The sequence below is a fragment of the Arabidopsis lyrata genome, assembly GCF_000004255.2.
Source record: "Arabidopsis lyrata subsp. lyrata unplaced genomic scaffold ARALYscaffold_6, whole genome shotgun sequence".
NCBI classification, from domain to species: Eukaryota; Viridiplantae; Streptophyta; class Magnoliopsida; order Brassicales; family Brassicaceae; genus Arabidopsis; species Arabidopsis lyrata.
Window position 1 is genome coordinate 3,237,932 of NW_003302550.1, and position 21,231 is coordinate 3,259,162.

The window sequence follows — 21,231 nt, forward strand, 5'->3', positions numbered from 1 at the left end:
AGAAACTCATGCACGTGTTCCTTGATTCATACCAAGTGACATCACTGATCGCTGAATATTATATATCCCAATCAAACCAATCCAAACTTGGTAAAACCAAGAAAATTCCTAGATTACAAAAATAGGCTGCTAAATATTGACCTCTAAAAACACAAGACAATATATTATACTTAATGTGTCCATTCACAATCGATCGATCATCGTTATTAAACGGAAACACTGTTTATCCCTGCTTTAAAGAAAACAAAAAGTATGACCAAACCATTATAATATAGAAAACAAAACAAAAAGAAAGGATCATCATGACAACGAAACGCGATTTTGCCGTCCAAGAAACCCGTCCAAAACGACTTTTCTTTTATAAGACTGTGAATTCAAATCCCCTACATCGCTACCGTTGCGTTTGCGTTTAGCCAACGCGGCTGCGTCTCTGACACGAGGTAGGACGTAACACCAAGCGGATGTACACAGAATAGCACAAAGTCGACCCCAAACTAACATAATCATCAACGTCAATATAATTATCGAAATCCCAATTACCGGGTCAAAAGGCTTGACCCGTGACCCGTTTCTTGATCGAGTTGGTTTCAAGTCTGATTTCAAGTAACGGGTGGAATTAGATATCCGCTCTGGACACGTGTCTTTTTTGAAGGAACCTAGCGGTTCGATGGGTTTTGATCGGTCAGGGGTGGAGTCTCGTAAGTCCTTAGGTTTTGTCTGAAAAATATCAACAAAAATTTGGAAAAAATCAAGAAACGATGTGACGACATCGGGAAAACCAAATAAGATCCACAATATATATGACAAATTTTCTAAAAATCAAGATAATGAATAAATCATGTTTGACCATGAAAGGAAATTTAATTGTCTGAAAATGGTTATATCATCAACTGGAATCTCTAACTTTTAAGATTTCACGAAAGATACCTCTTTTGTTTCCTGATTCATGGCTTTATCATCAACTGGAATACTTTTACGATCAGTTGTACGACGTATCACGGAGAGGGGTTTCTGCTTATCATCAGTTTCATCTTCTACTCTCCAAGTAGGTTTCTCTGTTTCCTCGATCGGCGACGGTTTGATCTCGCCGTTCTTCAGGCGGAACTTCGAACATAAAAACCACCGACTAATTCGCTTCTTCTTCTTACAACCGTCTTCTTTTGTAACCATCGGCTTGTCGGAGTATACTTTCGGGGAAAATCCGAAACAGCCGAGAAAATAAGAAGAAGATCCGAGTCTTTCTGGGACTCGCTTCTCTGTTTTCGCCATTGCAGTGGGATTGAAGGAAAGAGAATTGTTGCATTCGTGCGAAGACTTTGAAATATCGCTCGGAGCGGTTGGGTTTTATCCTCTCTTTTTATTTTTTAAATTAAAATAATGTTTATCACTGTTGACACAGTTTCGAAGAATCGACGGCAATAACACGGTGACATAAATAATTACTATCATAATAAGAAAACTTGGACGGGACTAAAGTTACAAGAAGTTGTATCCAAAAAAAAATTACTATAGAAATTTTTACAAGATAAGATAGAAGAAAAAAAGGATAGGAAAATATAATTTCTTTGCAAATGCACTGCGATTCCGATATATGGATCTCTTCCAAATCCGATAAATATTGGATGATTATAGTATCATTTCTTCTTATAATTTTTTGTTGTTGTTGTAGACTCTGCAGAGTTATCTACTAAAAAATCAGTGCTGTTATATTTTTTGTAACCAAAAAGGTCGATACCTTTTAGTCTATAACTTTAATTTTTTGCGCTGGACATTAAAACATGTTATAATTAGACTAAATCTATATACTTTTGAAGACGAGTTTATTCAAAGAATCGCCCTGTGCGCCCAAATGAACTACCAATACGAGCTGCTAATGATATTTTGATATTGAGATGACAATGTATGAAAAAAGCTTAACTGCCTCTTATAGTAAAACAGATCACAGAAGAGTGCTCTGTTTTTTCTATTTCTGAGTTTCTTTTTTTCAATATCTGGTTGGTCCAGTTTCTGAGTTTCTTTTTTTCAATATCTGGTTGGTCCAGTTTGTGGCTTTTATACCCTCGTACTTTGATCACTATAGGCTTCATAAACCAAAAAGTATAGTACATATTAAGTGAGATTTACTGCTGAAAAAGAAGTATATAATCGAGTATACACTATTAAAGTATTAAGTTTAATATTATGTCATAATTTTCCCACCTATTTGTTTTAATGAGTTAATTCAGCGGAAGAAAAATGCTAGTGTGTAGTATATCCTAAGTGTTAGCGGTACAAATTTGAATACTGAAGAATAGTGACAAATACAAACTTCTTCTTTATTACGCTTTCATCACCAATCCAGACGTTATGAATAAAAAACATATACAATAACGAACCACGTTATTCAACACGGTTTTAAGATTAGAACGAAGAAACGATTAATCTTTGAGAGAATTTTAATTAATAAATAAAATAAACCAAAGTAAAATTTGATATAAGAAAATAAGTATCGTAGTGCCCACGTTCCAACTTCTACATTGGACATTTTCGTTTAGCTGTTTTCTTTATGACCCATTTCGAATTCATCTGGATTTTTTTTTTGGCATTTTGCAAAAGTCATAGTTATAATCCAATATATTATGTACATTCTCTGATAAGAAATATGTACATATTCCTTCTTGTATCAATTTTTTTCAACCTGGACCTACATAGAGATCCATATCATTCCTCACATTCAATGTAGACACTAAAATATAAGAAATCCTATACAAAATGACAAAAATATGGACTCTTTGTAGAATAATACATTATGTCGCAAGTTACCATTAATTACTATAAAACCCCACAGAATATAAACAACTTAACTACCAAACCACCCAAAAACAACAATCACTTGTTACATTTCATAAATTAAATGTCAAAACATGAATCAATATACACCAATTTTATACCCTTTATGGCAGCCACTCAGCAGTAGTAGTGGTCTATCTCAGAGACACTCCTCTTGACCATATTCACCTTCAATCCATGCTTCATGTACATAGTTAGAGCCATCTTTGGCTCAACCTTATGACCTCCCTTATCATCAACCCTGACCCTATATCGGTAGATAATCGCGGCCGCAACATATCTCATTTGATAATACGCAAAATCCTTGCCTAGACATAGCCGAGGACCGCCATTGAAGGCCGTAAACTTATAGGCCGACTCACTCATGTATCGGCCATCTCTTAACCACCTTTCTGGTTTGAACTCACGACAGTCTTTCCCCCAAATTGTTTCCATGCGTCCCATGGCGTATATTGCGTATATAACTTTTTCTCCTTTTTTTAATTTGGTCCCATCTGGAAATATATCGTCTTCAAGTACCTACAAATTATTTTACTCGTATAAATCTCATGTGTGCTATATTTCAATAACCGTAATCGAATGAAAGAGAATTTTATGTAAACATACCACACCAATGTATCAAAAAAAACTTTCAAATTCACATTTAATCAAAACTAGGTTTTACTATACTCTGATACTCGATTAGAAGTAATTAATTATTTTTGTATAATATTTTGTCTCCAAATTCGAACCGTACCTAAAACTATAACCGAACCAAAATTTTGACAAAAAGAACTATTTTTTTTTCAGAATAACTGAAAATAAATAAATAAAAACGAACCAAAAATCAAACTCTTAATGACTTCTTGGGAGACAAGTTACACAAGTAAGTGAAACAGAGCAGATACCTCTTTGTGATCGACTGGAACAGAAGGATACAATCTGAGAGTCTCAGACAAAGCAGCTTGTAGATAATCCATTTTCTTGATCTCTTCTGGTCTGAACACAGGCTCATATTCCATGTTCTTCTTTGCATCTCCCTGATCATCTCTCTGCTCAAGAATCTTGCAAATTCCCATCATGATTTTCTCCTCCACTTCCGGATTCTTCTCGATTAACCAGAAAAACCAGCTTAAAGCCACGGAGGAAGTGTCTCTCCCAGCAAGTATGAAGTTCACACAAATATCGCGCAAAAACTTATCTGAAAATTTCTGTCCATTTTGGTCTCGTAGACCCATAAAGATAGTCAAGAGATCAGGTCTCTTCGAGATTTCAGCCTCTAGAGACATCTGTTTCTTCCTCCTCCGGATTACTTCTTCAGCGAAATCATCCACACCTTTTATTGATTTCTTTAGCTTCTTCTCCGTTCCTAAATTAAGAGACCTCATGAGCTTCCACACGAATTTAGGCATCACAAATCTCACAACTGTTGCTTCTGTTGCATCCTCGAAGGCTTTTGCAAAAGGAATTTCGGGTAGTTTTGGACTAAGACAGCCTGGATCGACCCCAAAAGCAATCATGCATACATTGTCGAACGTTAGTCTTAACAAAATGTCTTGAAGATCGATATTGCCGGAAGTTTCTAGAACCGGCAAAAGTCGATTATGCACAAGTTCGTGCAATGATTGACTGGTTAACAGTCTGAATTTAGCCGAATGGAACTCGACACTTGCTGTTTTCCTTTGTTGTTGCCACGTTTCTTCATCGGTGTTGAAAATCCCGTCTCCGAGTAGATCTCGCATGGTCTCACGGAAGTAAGAACCCTTAGGATAGATAGAGAAACGGGTCTTGAGAAGATGCTCAACGTTTCTTGGGTCGCAGGTAACAACGCAGTTGAGGGTGCTAAACCAAGGACCTCTAAACCGGAATGTCCCGTTTTGGCTGATAAGAACCTCAGATAGCCATTCGTATATGTTGCTTCGGAACGCGGAAATCAACGAGGGAAGCATGCCAAGAAACGGCCAAACGGGCATCCCTTGATGTTTCTTCTGGCGCAAGGAATGTATTGTCACAAACACTAAAAGGGCAATAAAGAGCTCAAGAATCTGAACATCTCTCAAGAAAAACAGCCTCCTAGGAACCAGAGGCTCGTCGCTTCCGAAACAAGAAGAGGAAACGAAAACGGCAGCAGCCGTGAGATTATAAGAAGAAGAAGTAGGGTTCATAGTGACAAAGAGGGAACAAAGAAACAGAGTGTGTATAATTTTTGCAGAGAGAAAGAGAAAGAGAGATTACAAATAATGAAGTTGTTAGTTAATTAGTAGGTGAAGAATGTGAACTGAGAGAAGAAGGAATCAAGACGCATAAGTTTCGTGTTTGGCTCTCAATGTGAAATTGGGTTTGATTTGGTGAGCTAAAAAGTTCGTTGCTCTTTTCTAACGGTCTTTTAATTTGTGTGGCTCTTGCTTTCTCATGTTTTGCCTTGTTTTCGTTTTGGTCTTTTGAAAGGACGAATCTTTTGGTGGGGATTAATTAAAAAATTAGGGTTTTAGAATATGAGGATTGTGGATAAAAGAGAAGTTGACAGGTGCGTGGTGACGGTCTGACGGATCACCTAAGTTCTTGTTTATTTTGTATACACTTTATTTTATTTTGTCAAACAACTTGTTTAATTTATCAGTACATATGTGTGGAAATTGTAATATTAATATTCATTCATTCGAATAACCAGAATTTTTGTGTACTAGTGACAATGAACTATTTTACCTGTCGGTGAAACCGTTATTGTTTGATTTTAGGTTAAATGCATATATCTGGTGATTTTTAGGACTCTTAAGAAGTTCCCTAGGATAATTGTTCTCGACCAATTTGACTATTTGATCATTGTCCTCGAACAATTTGGGCTCAGAAAGCGTATGGCCCTCCCAATATAGTATCGGGCCTTTGATATATATTAATATATAATTTCATGAACTGCATTGTTAATTTGTATTTTCATCATGAACCATCGATAAACAAAAAGCGTGGAAGGCCCATTACAAGGAAATAGTACGGTCGACATCTACTCTTCGTTTCGACAGTATAAAAAAGACTGTTATTAAAAAAAAAAAGAAACAGTATAAAGTAGAAGAAGTGGGGGCGTTTTCTCATATACTACTCTTCATTTCGATAAATAATTGAAACGAACAAAAAACAAAAGAGAAGAGAAAGCGTTTGGCGATGAAGAAGAACGCACTTTGGCTACTGTGCATTCTGGTGTTACCGGCGATAGCCTGTGGTAGGAAACCGGAGAAGAAGGTAACAGTTTCATACTCTGGGAGGAAGGAAGATGACCTGGTAACCGGTTTGCCCGGCCAACCACCGGTTAACTTTAAACACTACGCCGGTTACGTGAATCTGGGGCCCGAACAGAAGCAGAAGGCACTTTTCTATTGGTTCTTCGAAGCCCAACAAAACTCTTCTCGTCGTCCTCTCGTCCTTTGGCTCAATGGAGGTCAGTTTCTCTCCATCTCTCTCGCTCATTTACATAAAACAACAAATTTTATTTGAAGACGTAATAATAATGCAAACTTATCATTGTTTGTAACTGGCAATCTCATTAGTTTGGTCTTAGGTTAAATCGAAAGTTGAATTTCACTGTTTTGTGCTGTTTACAAATTTACTTTACGAGAAGTTAATTTGTAAAAATGTTTAGGTGTGTGAGTGTATCAAGATTTTCAATATTCACAAGTTGTTAAAAAAATATATATAGCAAAATTGCGTTCCTTCCATTTCATTGACATTTTCACATTGATTAATTGAAAAGATAGTTAGATGTACCACTAATATATAATATTGTAGTGACATAAATTTAAATTTTGATAGTTTTTTTCTGAAGAGATAAGTAAGGTTTTATTGTTGAAAAATCGTTGAGAAATTTTAGAACAATTTTTTTTTTTTTCTTTCCCAAACAATACGGTAGATTAATGTTTAAAGTAAATGGTACTTTCTGTGAAACAGATGATGTGATGATTAAGTTTGTTTACTAAAAATCAATGTAATCATGATTAATGAGCTCTCAAGCTCGTGGGCATTGCCGTGATGTAGGGAAAAAACAAGATAAAACTTGCACGAAAAAAAAAAATGTAAACAAAGATTTTTCTAAACATAAGGATAGATAAATGTTTTCGGCAGTAATTTTTTTGGATACAAAATTGAATTTGGACTAAAGTTTTACTACTTATTTATAGATCTCTTTAGAAAACATCAAGTTGTGTACATTGTCCTACCAAACTCCATCTGTCTCCTTACTCTGCCTTCTAACTTACCAAGCGGGTTAATGTAAATGTATATCACAACGAGATACTATATGGTCGTTTCGATGCAATTCTTTGTTTTTCTTTACAAAAATTTCTAAGTCCACAAAAAAGCCAAAACTTAAAGTAGTAAATAGTGTGTACAATTATATATCGCTATTCTTAATAATCTACTCCATTCATTGATACACAGATATATACTATTCAACATTTTTGTTTCTTTACTATTGCTTGATGGAGAAGTGATAACCAATGTGATAGTTGGGAATGCCGACAAATTTTAATTGCCTACTTTAATTATATATTTCGTTTCTGGAACGCACTTCAACAATATGTACGGTGGAACGAGTAGGTTCTTGCCTCTTCGGAACAATTACTGAATTTTGATTCCACCAGTCCATGTTTTTTTTTATTAACGTGAAAATTGAAAACCATAGTTGAAACCAGTTTTAATGAAAATAAACTTCGATCTAATTAAGTAAAAACGTTTGTCATAAAACTATAAAAATCTTTTTAAATAAATCAAATTATGTTATGATACAGTGAAATGAAACCTACTATACTATAATCAAACAACATAATCAGTAAAATATCAACGAAGACGTATATGGTCCGGCTCTCTGACAGATATCGGACTTGTATCATTCAATGTCCAAATCTTGTTTGTAGAGTGTTTAAAGATTTTTTTGTCTGTATCTTCTTTTTCCCTCGGGTTGTTCATTCAATTTAACGAATTTACTTTATACGGTTTGTCTTTTTCCGCACACGGTTCATTCCAATATTAGGATATTTAGGGATACGAGAAATATGGACCGTGCCTTTTTATATTGGGGCTAGAGATTGGATAAGATGTTGAATATTTAATTATCATCTAGAAATAAACAAAAAGCTTTGTCTATTTCTTAACAATAATGTGGAGTCTCAACAAAAAGGTTGAATTTGTTAATAATGAGTTGCGTGATTGAAGGGTACATACGAGTCCAATGTATTCAATTTTTTTTTTTTTTTTTTTTTTTTTAAGTCCAATGTATTCATAGTTATAGTAAAACTTATACTCCTTATTTAATTTCTGTAGACAATAATGATATTTGAATTTTGATAGACAACTCGTGACTATATATTGACGTCTAGGCGTCTAGCTAGTCTCGTTCATTTTTATTTTTCTTGACAAATTTAGTTGTATGTTTTTGGATTTTTGCGGAACATTTAAGGACCGCCACAAATAACAGTTTAGCGATGGAATTGCAAATAACAATGTTCTCTAGTGAACTGTATTACTAATTTACTACATAGTGGAACTTTTAAAAAAATTTCATCACTTTAAACTCAAATCTAATATGCAGGACCGGGTTGCTCATCAATAGCCTATGGAGCTGCACAAGAACTAGGCCCTTTTCTTGTTCACACCAACGGTGACAAACTTACCTACAATAATTTCTCTTGGAACAAAGGTAAACTAATTAACTTACCACACATAGAAACATTTAATTTTTTGTCTATATGTATACATATATTAGTTGTGACGTTATTAAAAAATAAATGTCCGTGTAGAGGCCAATATGTTGTTCTTGGAAGCACCGGTTGGGGTAGGGTTCTCGTATACCAATAACTCAATGGATCTTCAAAAGCTTGGAGATGAAGTTACCGCAGCGGACTCTCTTGCTTTCTTGATTAACTGGTTCATGAAATTCCCCGAGTTCCGATCTAACGAGTTCTACATCTCCGGAGAGAGTTACGCCGGTAAGTGTTCGCGGATTTAGCCGAACTAGACACTCCAATCTGTATTTGTATATCAGTATATATATAAAACAAAGATTGAATCACAAGCTTTCGATCTTCTTTACTCAGGTCACTATGTTCCTCAGCTTGCGGAGGTAATTTACGACAGGAACAAGAAGACAAAAGACTCTCGCATTAATCTCAAGGGTTTCATGGTACGCACTATGTAGTAGTAGTTAATTAGGTTACTTGAAGCAACGATTCTTGAGATTTAAGTAAACATAAATTAAAACGTATTCGTTTGGTGCTGCGTTGCAGATAGGGAATGCGGTGATCAATGAGGCAACAGACATGGCAGGACTAGTGGACTACGCATGGAGCCACGCTATAATATCGGACGAGGTCCACACCAACATCCATGGCTCGTGCCGTTTTGAGGAAGATACCACCAACAAGACCGAACAATGCTACAACAATTTCAAAGGGTTCATGGATGCTTACAACGATATCGATATATACAGCATCTACACTCCCGTTTGCCTCTCCTCTTTGTCCTCATCTTCTCCAAGGAAACCTAAAATTGTCGTGTCTCCTCGTCTCCTTACTTTTGACGTACGTAATCTACAATTCAATATTGTATCATTATACATAATGTAACCATCATCTTTCTTCTTACTTTTTCTTACAAATTCTTCTCTTTTGCTGGTTTAGGACATGTGGGTCAAGTTTCCGGCCGGGTACGATCCATGCACTGAAGGTTATGCCGAAAATTATTTTAACCGGAAAGATGTGCAGGTTGCACTCCATGCGAATGTCACAAACCTTCCTTATCCGTACTCTCCTTGCAGGTTAGTCCTACTTAGGTTAGGTTAGTACTAACCAACATTAATGGGTATAGAGATCGACTTTAATTTGTTGTGTTACTTTATATGTAAGTTTAAATTTAATTTGGTCATGTTTCTAATGAACAAAGTATATATCATGTGGGTGTGATTCAGCGGAGTAATAAAGAGATGGAATGATGCTCCATCCACCATAATTCCCACCATACAAAAGCTTTCAACGGGCGGCCTCCGCATCTGGATCTATAGGTATCTATATATATCTTTCTTTTACTGTTAAAAAATTGACATAAAAGAGAGAAAATCTGAAAATATGTAAGAATATCGTTTACCATTTTAATTTTATCCTGATTGGTTCAATGTTGGTTATAGCGGAGATACGGATGGGAGAGTTCCGGTAACATCTACACGCTATAGCATAAAAAAGATGGGACTTAAGGTTGAGTTACCGTGGAGGTCATGGTTCCACAAGAGTCAAGTGGCTGGATGGGTTGAGACTTATGCCGGAGGACTAACGTTTGTGACGGTGAGAGGAGCCGGTCACCAGGTTCCGTCCTTTGCTCCGGCGCAATCTCTCACATTATTCTCTCACTTCCTTTCTTCAGTGCCCTTGCCTTCAAAACGGTTCTGATCAGTACCGTCAAGTCATGATGGCAAGTTGTTGTTGTTTTGGAACCTTCGTTTAGGCACTTTCCCCAATTGATTTGATGAATAAAAGATCTTTGAACTTTTTGTTTGTGGGAATCAAGTGTAATTATAAGGCTCCTCTTACCTTCCTACGCACGTTTTCCGTTGTTTATAAATTTTTCAAGTATTTCAATAATCAACAAATCACTAGTCTACTTTCTTAATTTTGGAAATCAGATATATTTTAATTTTCAATTAAATACTTTAATATTAATGAAATAAAATTTGGGAGAGACGAATAGAGTAATGAGAGGCCCTTAAGAAAAAAAAACTTTGGAGGGCCATGAAGGCCCATGAGCTGAGGCAGCAGCGTGTCGCGTTTTTTGGAATCAATCACCCAAAGAGATGTTTCAACTGAAGCAGTTGCTGCGTGCGATTCATCTTCTTCTCTGCCCGTCGATTCAAAGTGAGGAGGAAAAAGAATGGCGTTTTCAAAAATGATGTTCCTTTTCAGCAAATTTCAGCAGGTGAATATGAATTTCTTATCTTCCAATCCGACTTTCCTTGTTGGGTATGAAGAAAGTTCGAGTCTTTTGTAGGATTTAGTCTTCACTATAAGCTAGGTCTCACTTTCGTAGCTTGTATAGACTTTAGAACATATGTGAGTACTTGAAATTGTTGAAATCCCAATGATTCGCTTTCTGTCGGAAAATGTAGTTTGAAGTTTCTCAAATGATCAATAGGCATTGTTAGTTTTAGATTTTTGATGTAATAGTGTGACCACATTTGATTCACTGGTGTATTCTCTCTTATTTTTTTCTTCTTTGTCAAATTTCCAGGGTGTTGGTATTCTAGCAAAGAGTACTACTTTTGCTAAGAGTCCAAGGCAACTGCAATTTGAAGCCGACATTAACAAACTGTTTATGTTTACAAGGTTGGTATTTGTATGTAATGAAGTACTTTTGAACAAGATTTGTAGTGTTTCAAGGATGTTATCCTGATTATTAAGTATCAACTTGTCTGTTTATTGACTAAGCACAGTGTTAGTAGTACCATAATTGTTAGAGATTCTTTCCACTATATTTCTCACGGAGATTCTCTGTGATATAGCTATAATCGTTTGGGACGAAATGCTGAGGAGGCTGATGCAGAAGAGATCATTGAGATTGCTGGTAAAGCCACTTTATTTGAGCAACAGAAGCAAGTTCAGGAGAACATTCACTACCAAGTCCAAAATTTTTGTTCTTCGATGGACGAGATTCTTCTTACCGATATTGACAAAACAAAGGAAGAACTAAATAAGCCAGGATCAGAATCAAGAAGGGACAACAATGTCTCAGCTGCAGACAAGCCCAGTGAGTCTAAATAATATGTGTAGTGAACTAATAAAACTTTCTAGTCCTTATTGTCTTAACGTTTCTCACTGATTCTTCTTCAGCACAGTTGTTCCTGAGACTAAACCACTGAAACTCGCTGAAGTCTCACATCGATTAAAGGATCGAATTGGGTACACCCTCCAGATCAAACCATCCTTAATACCTCACAAAGATGCGGGTCAAGGCTGTTTTATAGAAGGTGAAGCAGATGTGGGTGCTGTCTTAGCCTTTTACCCTGGTGTGATTTACTCTCCTGCATTCTACAGATACATTCCCGGGTATCCAAATGTTGATGCACAGAACTCATATCTGATCACTGGGTATGACGGGACGGTAATAAACGCTCAACCTTGGGGTCGTGGAGGAGAATCACGGGAAGTATGGAACGGCTCCTTTACAACGCCTGAGATCAGAACAGACACTACAACTGCGGAAAACGGTTCCTCCAAGGTATGGAAGATGCTGAGTAGGCCGCTTGGAGATTTAGGTAGTGTAGAAGCGGTTCTTGAAATGAGAAACCCATTAGCGTTTGGTCATTTCATCAACCACCCTGGTAAAGACATGGAACCTAATGTCATGATGTGCCCCTACGACTTCCCGTTGCCAGAGACAGAGATGCGAGCTTACATTCCGAATGTAGCTTTTGGGAACACAGGAGACATAAAGATGGGGAGATTTGGAAGCTTCTTATCTAGGACAGGAAATAATAGCAGTTTGGATGCTCGTGTGCTGAAGACACTTGTTCTCGTGGCTACAAAAGCGTTGTGCAATGAGGAACTGATGCTGAATGACAGGCTGAGCAATTCCGAGAAAAGACTGGAGTGGTATATTCCACTCGATGAACAAGAAGATCGAAGAGAATGGAGCTGAAGTATCTGGTTTTTATTTTGTCTCTCTAATTTCTTGTGAACTAGTTTCATAGTGGGACCAAAAAAAAAGGGGTACAATTGCAAGAGAAATTTAATCTAAATACAACAAAACAATCAATAAACAAACGGTTATGTTTTCTCAAAATCAAAAAAGTTACAACAATTGGGAGGAAGAAACGGGACTTCCAGATGTTGAATTACTCCTAAACACTAGACTTTGTCCGTGTCACATCTCTTCCTCTTCTTCTTTGAATGGCTCAGTTGCCGAAGAAGCCAGGACCAGCACGAGAAAGCAATTCTTGACCCGCGTCTTTTCCCATCTTCACCATGTCTTCATACACGTATGGACCTTTTCTTGATGTCTCAAGAACTGACACAAAGATGGAAGAGATGAGAAACGAATGATATTTCTCAATGGGAATGTGTTTATCCTCTCATGTGTTAATGTAGAAATGTTTTCATACCTTTAGTACCGTCAGGGGAAGCAACCAATCCTCTGAAAATGCAGTTGCCTTCTTCATCTTTGGCTGCGTATCCAGCGATAGGAGTACGGCATGAGCCATCTAGCGTTTCAAGAAACGCTCTCTCGCATGAAATCGCTAGTCTTGTTTCCTCGTGGTTCAGTGAGGCTAAGTAAGTTGCCTACAGATGTAAAACACCAGTCGGATCATTTTTTTGTTCACAATAAATCATAGATGCAAATCCCAAGATCCCATAAAGGGAAATATTATCAAATAAAATAAATTCCAAGAGAGCTTGACATACCATTTTATCATCATCGGTTCTACAGGCAATTCCAATAGCTCCTTGAGCAACAGCTGGAAGCATTTCATCGAGAGATAAGATAGATGCGACATTCTCTGTCATACTCAGTCTCTTAAGACCAGCTAGTGCTAATAGAGTTGCTTGGACCTTTCCTCCTTGAAGCTTTGATAGTCTTGTCTGCACATTACCCCTGAAGTTTTCCTCAACCTGCAAAAGGCAATAAAGACATGGATCAATAAATAGAAAGATAAAACACTGATCCATAAGAAATGGCAGTTTCTGTGAAAAGATGTCAAAACTTACACGTAATGCAGGATATTTGTGGAGAATCTGCGACTTTCTCCTGAGAGAAGCTGTTCCCACAACGCTTCCAGCTGGAAGCTCAGCTAACGAGGCTGCAGTCAGACAAATAAACGCATCTCGAACATCCTCACGCGGAAGGTTACAAGGTAAAATCGTTTTTTCAGGTAAATAAGTTGGGACATCTTTCATAGAGTGAACAGCTATGTCAATATGACCATTTATTAAGGCCTCGTCTATTTCTTTGGTGAAAAGTCCTTTCCCACCAATATCAGCAAGCGGTTGAGATAGAATCTTATCACCGGTGGTTTTAATGATCTCGATATGAATAGCTCCATCTTCAACAAGTTCAGGGTGTTTCGACTTGAGCTTTTCTCGCGTCTCGTATGCTTGAGCAAGTGCTAGAGGACTGTCCTACACAGTGAGAGTATATAAGCAGAAAAAAATGAAGATAAGACGCATCAGAAACTAAACTCATTCACCATTGATTCACTTGGCTCTTAACAATGAGCTCAATATTCTTCAACAAATACAAGAAACACAGACACCTGATATTTTCGATTAGTACAGAGACTGTCCAAGGAAGAACCAAAAGAACCATTTATCACCTCTAGTCTAACAAATTATACACTATAACATCTAAACTAAGCTAGGGACTGACATTGTCAACTATAACTCCGTCAAAACAGGAAAACGGATCCGACCAGAGGACCAGTAAAAATCGATACTTGGAATCTGAATTAAGGAAACCAAAGCCAACCCAAATAGCATTCAAGCACTCATAGACTCAAAAGAGCTGACAAAGAAAAAAAGGAGAGATTTTTACCTTCCCCTTGTGCCAATTCTGATGATAGCAGTTCGGGTCTTCTGTTCAACAGCAACACAAGCTTTCACGAACCCAGAAGAGCTTTGTTTCCGGTGACATTTAGCTAAAGCTGGAGAGCTAATCTGCGGAAGAGAGAATCCGATAGCTGAGACAGAACCAAGGGAGCAGGAGTTGACCCGAGAAGATGGTTGACGCGTGAGAACGACTTTGTGAGCTTGTGAAAGAGATGATGAAGCGATATCCATGGATTCAGGTGGAACCAACAAAGTGAAGTGAGATTTGGTAATCGTTGGGAGAGATTTAGAGGGAAAAATGAAATGAATGAAAGAGAGATCAGAGAATTTAGCTTCAAAATGGAGAGTTGATGGGAAAAATCTTAGCTCTCACCTCTTTGAGAGGATATTGGATAGGATAATTAGATTTTAGAGTTTTAGTCCTCTACGAATGACTCATACCAGATTATGGTGTTCTACTACCTTTATCACCGTCCGTTTTGCAATCTCATGGATTTATCTTTATTAGGCCGAAAAGTAAGTATTTTAATGGGCTTAGCCCAAGTTGGTCTGTGCGGTTTACGCGTGGAATCAACGCGCCGTCACCGTCAACAAAATTTGGTATCGAATATAAAATTAGGGCAAGAGAAAAATATCGAATTGAAACAGATCGGAAAATCGTCGAGAGAGAGAGAGAGAGAGAGAGAGAGAGAGGATGTCGTATCTTCTGCCGCATCTGCACTCCGGTTGGGCTGTTGATCAGGCGATTCTGGCCGAGGAAGAGCGTCTCGTCGTCATTCGTTTCGGCCATGACTGGGATGAGACTTGTATGCAGGTCTGTCAAACGTTTCTCTCTCGATCTTGAGCTCGATTATATGTTTTGATTCTATTTTTAGTTCAGAGTTTTCGATTTGGATCCTTTCGTGCTTGAGAATTGCGATAATTTTGTGGTGATTGTTTGATAATTTAGCCATTCTTGTGTTCCTTAGCTCAGAACTGATAAAATTAGGGTTTCACTAAAAAAATCCTAATTATTTGAGGTGTTACTTGTTTACAATGTGAAAGGTTATGATTTTGTTCGTATTAGTGTTCAGTTCTGTGATCTATGCTTCGTTTTGTTCTTGCAGATTGTGGTGATTGTTTGAAACTTTAGCCATTCTTGTGTTCTTTGTCTTGGAACCGAATAAAATTAGGGCTTCACTGACAAACAATTCATACTAGTATTCAGTTTCTGGTTTCTTTTTTGATTTGATGATTTCGATTTTTGTAGATGGATGAGGTGCTTTCCTCTGTTGCTGAGACGATAAAGAACTTTGCAGTCATTTATCTGGTGGACATCACTGAGGTGCCAGACTTCAACACCATGTACGAGCTGTACGATCCTTCGACGGTCATGTTCTTCTTCAGGAACAAGCACATCATGATCGATCTTGGAACTGGTAACAACAACAAGATCAACTGGGCCCTCAAGGACAAGCAGGAGTTCATCGATATCATCGAGACTGTCTACCGCGGTGCAAGGAAGGGTCGTGGGTTGGTGATTGCTCCAAAAGATTACTCCACCAAATACCGCTACTAACCGGGCTTCTCAACACTATCTAGTTTGTTAAAACCATTGAGTCGAGCGATTCTGGTCAGCTGAAATATCCCATGAACTGGTTTCATATATGCTTTGATGATTGTGATTCTGGTTTTTGCTTGCTGTTTCGGTTGTTCTCCATTTATTTATGTAACTACTTGCTTTGAACATGATTCAGTGAAATGAAATTTGGAAGCCAATATTGATATTGGGTTTATGTACATGTATATGCCTCTTTGATCTTCTTTGGTCTACCAAGTACCAACGGTGGATACAGAAATGAAACTTTTACTATTTGAAAGATCAAAAAGAAAACATTCAATTTGTTTTCTGAATAGGCTGAATAGCTCAATGTTTGAGAAAGATTACAGAAATAAATGTTTTGAAATTTAGATTTTAAATAATTTTATTTGACAGAAATTAATTAGTGTAAAAAAAAAAACTCTTAAAAAAGTCCATCATCTAGAAATAATGGGTTTGGGCTAAAATTCAGAAAAGTGTAGCCTTAAGAGGAAGCCTCTTTTGTCGGCTTTTGATCTCAGCTGATTCTTCAAAACTAAGCTCCGCTGAATTTTCTTTGTTCCATTTCCGTCTTCTCTCGCCTTCACCCAGTTTAGGGTTCACAAGTTGATTCGGATCGAGAACACCGAGAAGAAGAAGCCAGTCAATCATGTCTAGGCAAGTCGCAAGGCTTATCGGATCTCTATCATCAAAAGCTCGCCGTTGTTCTACCGGCGGCTCGGAGGTTTTTCCGTCATGCCAGTCTCTCACTTCGTTGACCCAATCTCGCTCCTTCGCGTCGGATCCTCATCCTCCTGCGGCGGTTTTCGTTGACAAAAACACACGAGTCCTCTGTCAAGGCATCACCGGAAAGAACGGCACTTTCCACACTGAACAAGCCATTGAGTACGGCACCAAAATGGTAAATCCTGATTCTTTTTTATGTTCTCCAAATTGGGTATTTCTTCATTGTTCCGATTGCATTGGTTTATGGTTGTTCTAGTGATTTTGGTGTCCGCTCTATTTTGTTATTCTTGAAGTTTGGATTGTGTATTTCTCCATTGTGCTACATTTACAGAATTACATTGATTAGGGGTATTCTCTGTTTTAGCTAGATAGGCTTCAAGTGTTATTCAACTGTCTAGGTTAGGAGTTGCGAATTCTCTGACTTCTTATACCATGAAAACACTAGTCTTTGCTATGTCATCACCTAAATTCCATTTGATCTTGGAGATGAAATGGGTTTCTAATTTTCTGTGTTTGTTGATGATTGCTTTAAAACCAAGTGATTTTGCTGATATAGCTCGTCTGTGTTTGTATTCTGTAATAGGTAGCAGGTGTGACACCGAAGAAGGGTGGAACAGAACACTTAGGTCTCCCTGTTTTCAACTCTGTTGCTGAAGCTAAGGCTGACACCAAAGCCAATGCCTCTGTGATTTATGTTCCTGCACCTTTTGCTGCTGCTGCTATTATGGAGGGTATTGAGGCTGAGTTAGATCTTATTGTGTGTATTACCGAAGGAATCCCTCAACATGACATGGTACATATTATCATCATCATCATGCCTTTGATTTTGTTTGCTATATCTCTCTCCTTCAGTGCTTATTACATAGGATTGCATACTCATGTAATTATCTCTTGTGCTTCTCTCTTTGACTTGAAACTTGTGCTGTTTTTGATTTAGGTACGTGTAAAGCATGCTCTTAACAGTCAATCGAAAACTAGGCTGATTGGTCCAAACTGCCCTGGGATTATCAAACCTGGTGAATGCAAGATTGGAATTATGCCGGGATACATCCACAAGCCTGGGAAGATCGGAATTGTCTCGCGATCTGGAACCTTGACATATGAAGCTGTAAGGTCTTTTTTGCGTTTGATATTTGTTCTCTGTCTCCATCTCTCCCAAGTTTTATTTCACCAAAGTCTTTAGCCTGGGCAAAATCTTAGAATTTTTTTGGATTCTAGTCTAATATTCCCTCCAAAGGTTAGATTGAACATGATTCTTTTTTTTCACTAATGGAGATTTTGAAAATTTATATAAACTGGTTTTTGTTGGTTCTGGATTTTGATAGAAAGCCTTATTTTTCTGACGATTTCTAAACCTTGTTTTCGTTTTGACCTAAATGCAGGTTTTCCAAACAACTGCAGTGGGTCTAGGCCAATCTACTTGTGTAGGAATTGGTGGGGATCCTTTTAACGGGACAAACTTTGTCGACTGCTTGGAGAAATTCTTTGTTGATCCTCAAACAGAAGGTAAGGTTTTCAAACTCGAGTTATCTAACCTTAACTTAATTGTGTTTCACTGTTTTCCGAAATCATTTTTTTCCACTAGATAGATTAACTTTAAAGATCATTTAGTAGAACGACCACATGCTTACCTAATCTCTTTAGGCTGCAAAATTCTTGTTTTAGAATGCTTTGATTCCGTTAGGTCCTCTCTTTTCTTAATGTAGTTAGTAGCGCAACTGAAATATTAAGAAACAACTGGCTGTTTCAGGTATCGTTCTCATAGGAGAAATCGGAGGCACTGCTGAAGAAGATGCTGCAGCATTGATAAAGGTAATAATACCACTTGAGAATCTCTTTTAACTTGGTCCATCTCTCTCTATTCTTAAAAGTAAAATTCAATTTTTTCGTATGGTGAATGTAAACAGGCAAGTGGTACTGAGAAGCCTGTTGTTGCTTTTATTGCCGGACTTACGGCACCACCGGGTCGTCGAATGGGTCATGCAGGAGGTATTTTCATAAGCTATCTAATACCTAAACCGGATTTACTACTTGTGGTCTGCTGCTCTCACTTACTCTCTGGTTTTTGTCTGTTGCAGCCATTGTTTCTGGTGGTAAAGGTACGGCTCAGGACAAAATTAAGAGTTTGAATGATGCCGGGGTGAAGGTTGTTGAATCTCCGGCTAAGATTGGAGCAGCGATGTATGAGCTCTTTCAAGAAAGAGGTCTTTTGAAGCAGTGAAGTGAATTTCACGAGCTTTTTCGCTTCTTTTTTTCCATTTTGAAACCTTCAAGAAAAAAGGAAAAAAAAAACCCTAATTCCACGCCATTGATGGCTGCACACTCTTTTGGGGTTTGTTTTGCTAAATTGATATGATTTTTCCAATTGAAGAGTGATAATTCAAAGAGATTCAATTCTTATTGCATTGGATCATTTTTAATGATATCTTCCAGTACAAGAAATATGAGGGAAGCAATGTTTCTTTATACATCATTATATCTTTTACTAGCACCCAAATAATGAGAAGTAGATTATTTGGACACAGCTAAAAGTTGGGTTATATCGCCAACTGCACAACCAGCAGAATTGTTCTACTCTAACGCTTTGAAGTTTGATCCCGTAACCTAATTTTGTTAAAGCTTCATGATTTTATCAAAGAAAATAAATATGAAAACGTTGTTTTTTTGTCAAGAACAAAAACAATGACACTCTTCACTATCATCATAATCAACATCGAGATTCATCCCAGTTCCAATCAGCTGTAACACTGCATAGATCTTGTCGGAGTGAAAATGTGTTTGGTCATGAGCTATGAATCTGTGTGATGTTCCATTCAATTTAATTATACTGTGACCTGCAATTTTCTTCACTCCTTTCTTCTCCATTGCCTCTCTCATAGACCGAGCTGCTCCAAACTGCTTGTTTATCGCATAAACGTTTGCAAGCCCAACATATCGTCCATCATTATGTGGTTGTAACTCTATAAGCTTCTTTCCAACTGTTTCCGCAAGCTCCAAGTTTCCATGATTTATACACCCGTTAAACAAAGCACCCAACACTGAACCCGTCGGTTTTATCAGCATTTCAGATATAAAATCATGAGCATCTTTAACTAGCCCAGCTCGGGAAAGCACATCGACCATACAAGCATAATGCTCGCTCTTTGGTTCTGCTCCGCTTTCCTTGAGACTTGTGAAGAAATGCCACGCTTCTTTCACTAATCCCCCATGGGAACAAGCAGCAAGCAGGCACAAGAATGTTATCTCGTCCGGGTCAATCTCGGATTCTCGCATTTTGTGAAACAGTAGGAGCGACTCTCTTATGAAACCATGACTCGCAAGCCCACCAATCATAGCATTCCACATCAATGCATCCGTTTTCTTAACGGATGCTCCACAAAAAACTCCCCAAGCGTCTCCTATCGACCCGCATTTAGCATACATATCAATAAGAGATGTCTGCAATATAACTGTTAAGGGCAAATGCACATCGAGTATATAGCGATGTACCACCTTCCCTCGATTTAGCTCACCCAAGTGAGCACAAGCGCACAAAACGCTAACCATAGTGACTTCGTTTGCCTTTGATGAACCCATTCTCATCATCTGATCAAAAATTTCCAATGCTTCATTATATTCACCACTTTTTACATACCCATCGATCATAGAACTCCAAGTCACAACATCTCTCATAGTCATTTCATCAAACACCAATCTTGCCGAAACAACATCCCCGGACTTCGCATAGGAATCCAAAATAGAGTTCCAAGTAACCAAGTTCTTATAAGGCATTTCATCGAACAACTTGCGCGCAGAAGCTTTGTCTCGGAACGAACCATACATATGAATAAGAGTATTAGATATGAACAAATCCCACTCAAGCCCAGTTTTAACCACGGAGCAATGCAAAGACCCACCAATTTCTCTGTTCGAGAGACGAGAACTTGACTTCAAAAGAAACGGATAAGTCATATGATCAGGTGAAAACCCGGACCTCAAAATCTGGATATAGACACGAATCGATTTCTCGGGGTTTTTGCTATTGGAGAAACCTCGTATGACGAAATTCCAGCCGTAATCAGGAGGATTAGATAGTTTCGACAATAACTTGTAAGCGTAATTGACGTCGCCTGATGAAGACAGAGCAGAGAAAGACAGAGTTTTAGAAGTAAAAGGTTCTTCCTTGGAGAGACCAAGTGTGATCAGGAGGGCGTGTATTTTGTACAGCTCCGACATTGATTTGCATTGGTGACGCAGAATCGAGTTAACGACGAGAGACGATGATGATTTCAACATTCACCTCTTTATACTTACAATGGCTTTAAGAATTCCAACATTTCAATTTCTAGTTTTGATTGAAGCGGTTTATTTGAAGTTTTTTAACTAACGATATGAAAAACAATTGTTGATCAACCCCTGAAGTTTTTGCCTTCGGACAAACCAACCATGCTTTTTTTGTTTTGTTTTTTATTCTAATGAACCCCAATGTTTTAATTGGAACACAACATACCCCTTTTTTTAATTATTGGGTTATTATTATTTGGTCTGCAAAAATAAATACAAGGT

At 37.7% G+C, this 21,231-nt stretch overlaps 8 protein-coding genes across 8 annotated transcripts; 4 read left to right on the top strand and 4 right to left on the bottom strand.

Annotated features, from left to right (window-relative positions):
* Positions 1-36: 36 nt before the first annotated feature.
* LOC9309416 (uncharacterized protein At5g23160) lies at positions 37-1,464 on the bottom strand. The gene is made up of 2 exons (XM_002873302.2): positions 928-1,464; positions 37-717 (listed from the first exon to the last, which is right to left on the bottom strand). The coding sequence occupies exons 1-2, from the start codon at positions 1,267-1,269 to the stop codon at positions 301-303; spliced, it is 759 nt and encodes a 252-aa protein (XP_002873348.1). The 5' UTR covers positions 1,270-1,464; the 3' UTR covers positions 37-300.
* A 1,288-nt stretch (positions 1,465-2,752) lies between these two features.
* On the bottom strand, positions 2,753-5,667 carry LOC9309417 (cytochrome P450 86B1). The gene is made up of 2 exons (XM_002873303.2): positions 3,717-5,667; positions 2,753-3,348 (listed from the first exon to the last, which is right to left on the bottom strand). Exons 1-2 carry the CDS (start codon positions 4,971-4,973, stop codon positions 2,947-2,949), a joined length of 1,659 nt encoding a protein of 552 aa, XP_002873349.1. The 5' UTR covers positions 4,974-5,667; the 3' UTR covers positions 2,753-2,946.
* Positions 5,668-5,864: 197 nt separating this feature from the next.
* Positions 5,865-10,445, top strand: LOC9309418 (serine carboxypeptidase-like 35). The gene is made up of 8 exons (XM_002871267.2): positions 5,865-6,241; positions 8,387-8,494; positions 8,595-8,783; positions 8,892-8,977; positions 9,081-9,374; positions 9,474-9,610; positions 9,761-9,853; positions 9,977-10,445. The coding sequence occupies exons 1-8, from the start codon at positions 5,968-5,970 to the stop codon at positions 10,233-10,235; spliced, it is 1,440 nt and encodes a 479-aa protein (XP_002871313.1). The 5' UTR covers positions 5,865-5,967; the 3' UTR covers positions 10,236-10,445.
* Positions 10,446-10,579: 134 nt separating this feature from the next.
* Positions 10,580-12,587, top strand: LOC9307384. Its single transcript, XM_002871268.2, has 4 exons — positions 10,580-10,758; positions 11,071-11,165; positions 11,342-11,586; positions 11,675-12,587. The coding sequence occupies exons 1-4, from the start codon at positions 10,714-10,716 to the stop codon at positions 12,475-12,477; spliced, it is 1,188 nt and encodes a 395-aa protein (XP_002871314.1). The 5' UTR covers positions 10,580-10,713; the 3' UTR covers positions 12,478-12,587.
* Positions 12,530-14,847, bottom strand: LOC9307385 (porphobilinogen deaminase, chloroplastic). Its single transcript, XM_002873304.2, has 5 exons — positions 14,368-14,847; positions 13,545-13,950; positions 13,242-13,448; positions 12,941-13,118; positions 12,530-12,846 (listed from the first exon to the last, which is right to left on the bottom strand). Exons 1-5 carry the CDS (start codon positions 14,610-14,612, stop codon positions 12,734-12,736), a joined length of 1,149 nt encoding a protein of 382 aa, XP_002873350.1. The 5' UTR covers positions 14,613-14,847; the 3' UTR covers positions 12,530-12,733.
* Positions 14,848-14,938: 91 nt separating this feature from the next.
* Positions 14,939-16,162, top strand: LOC9309419 (thioredoxin-like protein YLS8). Its single transcript, XM_002871269.2, has 2 exons — positions 14,939-15,195; positions 15,631-16,162. Exons 1-2 carry the CDS (start codon positions 15,076-15,078, stop codon positions 15,937-15,939), a joined length of 429 nt encoding a protein of 142 aa, XP_002871315.1. The 5' UTR covers positions 14,939-15,075; the 3' UTR covers positions 15,940-16,162.
* Positions 16,163-16,392: 230 nt separating this feature from the next.
* LOC9307386 (succinate--CoA ligase [ADP-forming] subunit alpha-1, mitochondrial) lies at positions 16,393-19,109 on the top strand. Its single transcript, XM_021022267.1, has 7 exons — positions 16,393-16,861; positions 17,270-17,479; positions 17,624-17,794; positions 18,069-18,192; positions 18,437-18,498; positions 18,594-18,675; positions 18,765-19,109. The coding sequence occupies exons 1-7, from the start codon at positions 16,610-16,612 to the stop codon at positions 18,905-18,907; spliced, it is 1,044 nt and encodes a 347-aa protein (XP_020877926.1). The 5' UTR covers positions 16,393-16,609; the 3' UTR covers positions 18,908-19,109.
* Positions 19,110-19,228: 119 nt separating this feature from the next.
* LOC110227600 (pentatricopeptide repeat-containing protein At5g08305) lies at positions 19,229-21,116 on the bottom strand. Its single transcript, XM_021022266.1, has one exon. The coding sequence runs from the start codon at positions 20,959-20,961 to the stop codon at positions 19,354-19,356; it is 1,608 nt and encodes a 535-aa protein (XP_020877925.1). The 5' UTR covers positions 20,962-21,116; the 3' UTR covers positions 19,229-19,353.
* Positions 21,117-21,231: the final 115 nt, after the last annotated feature.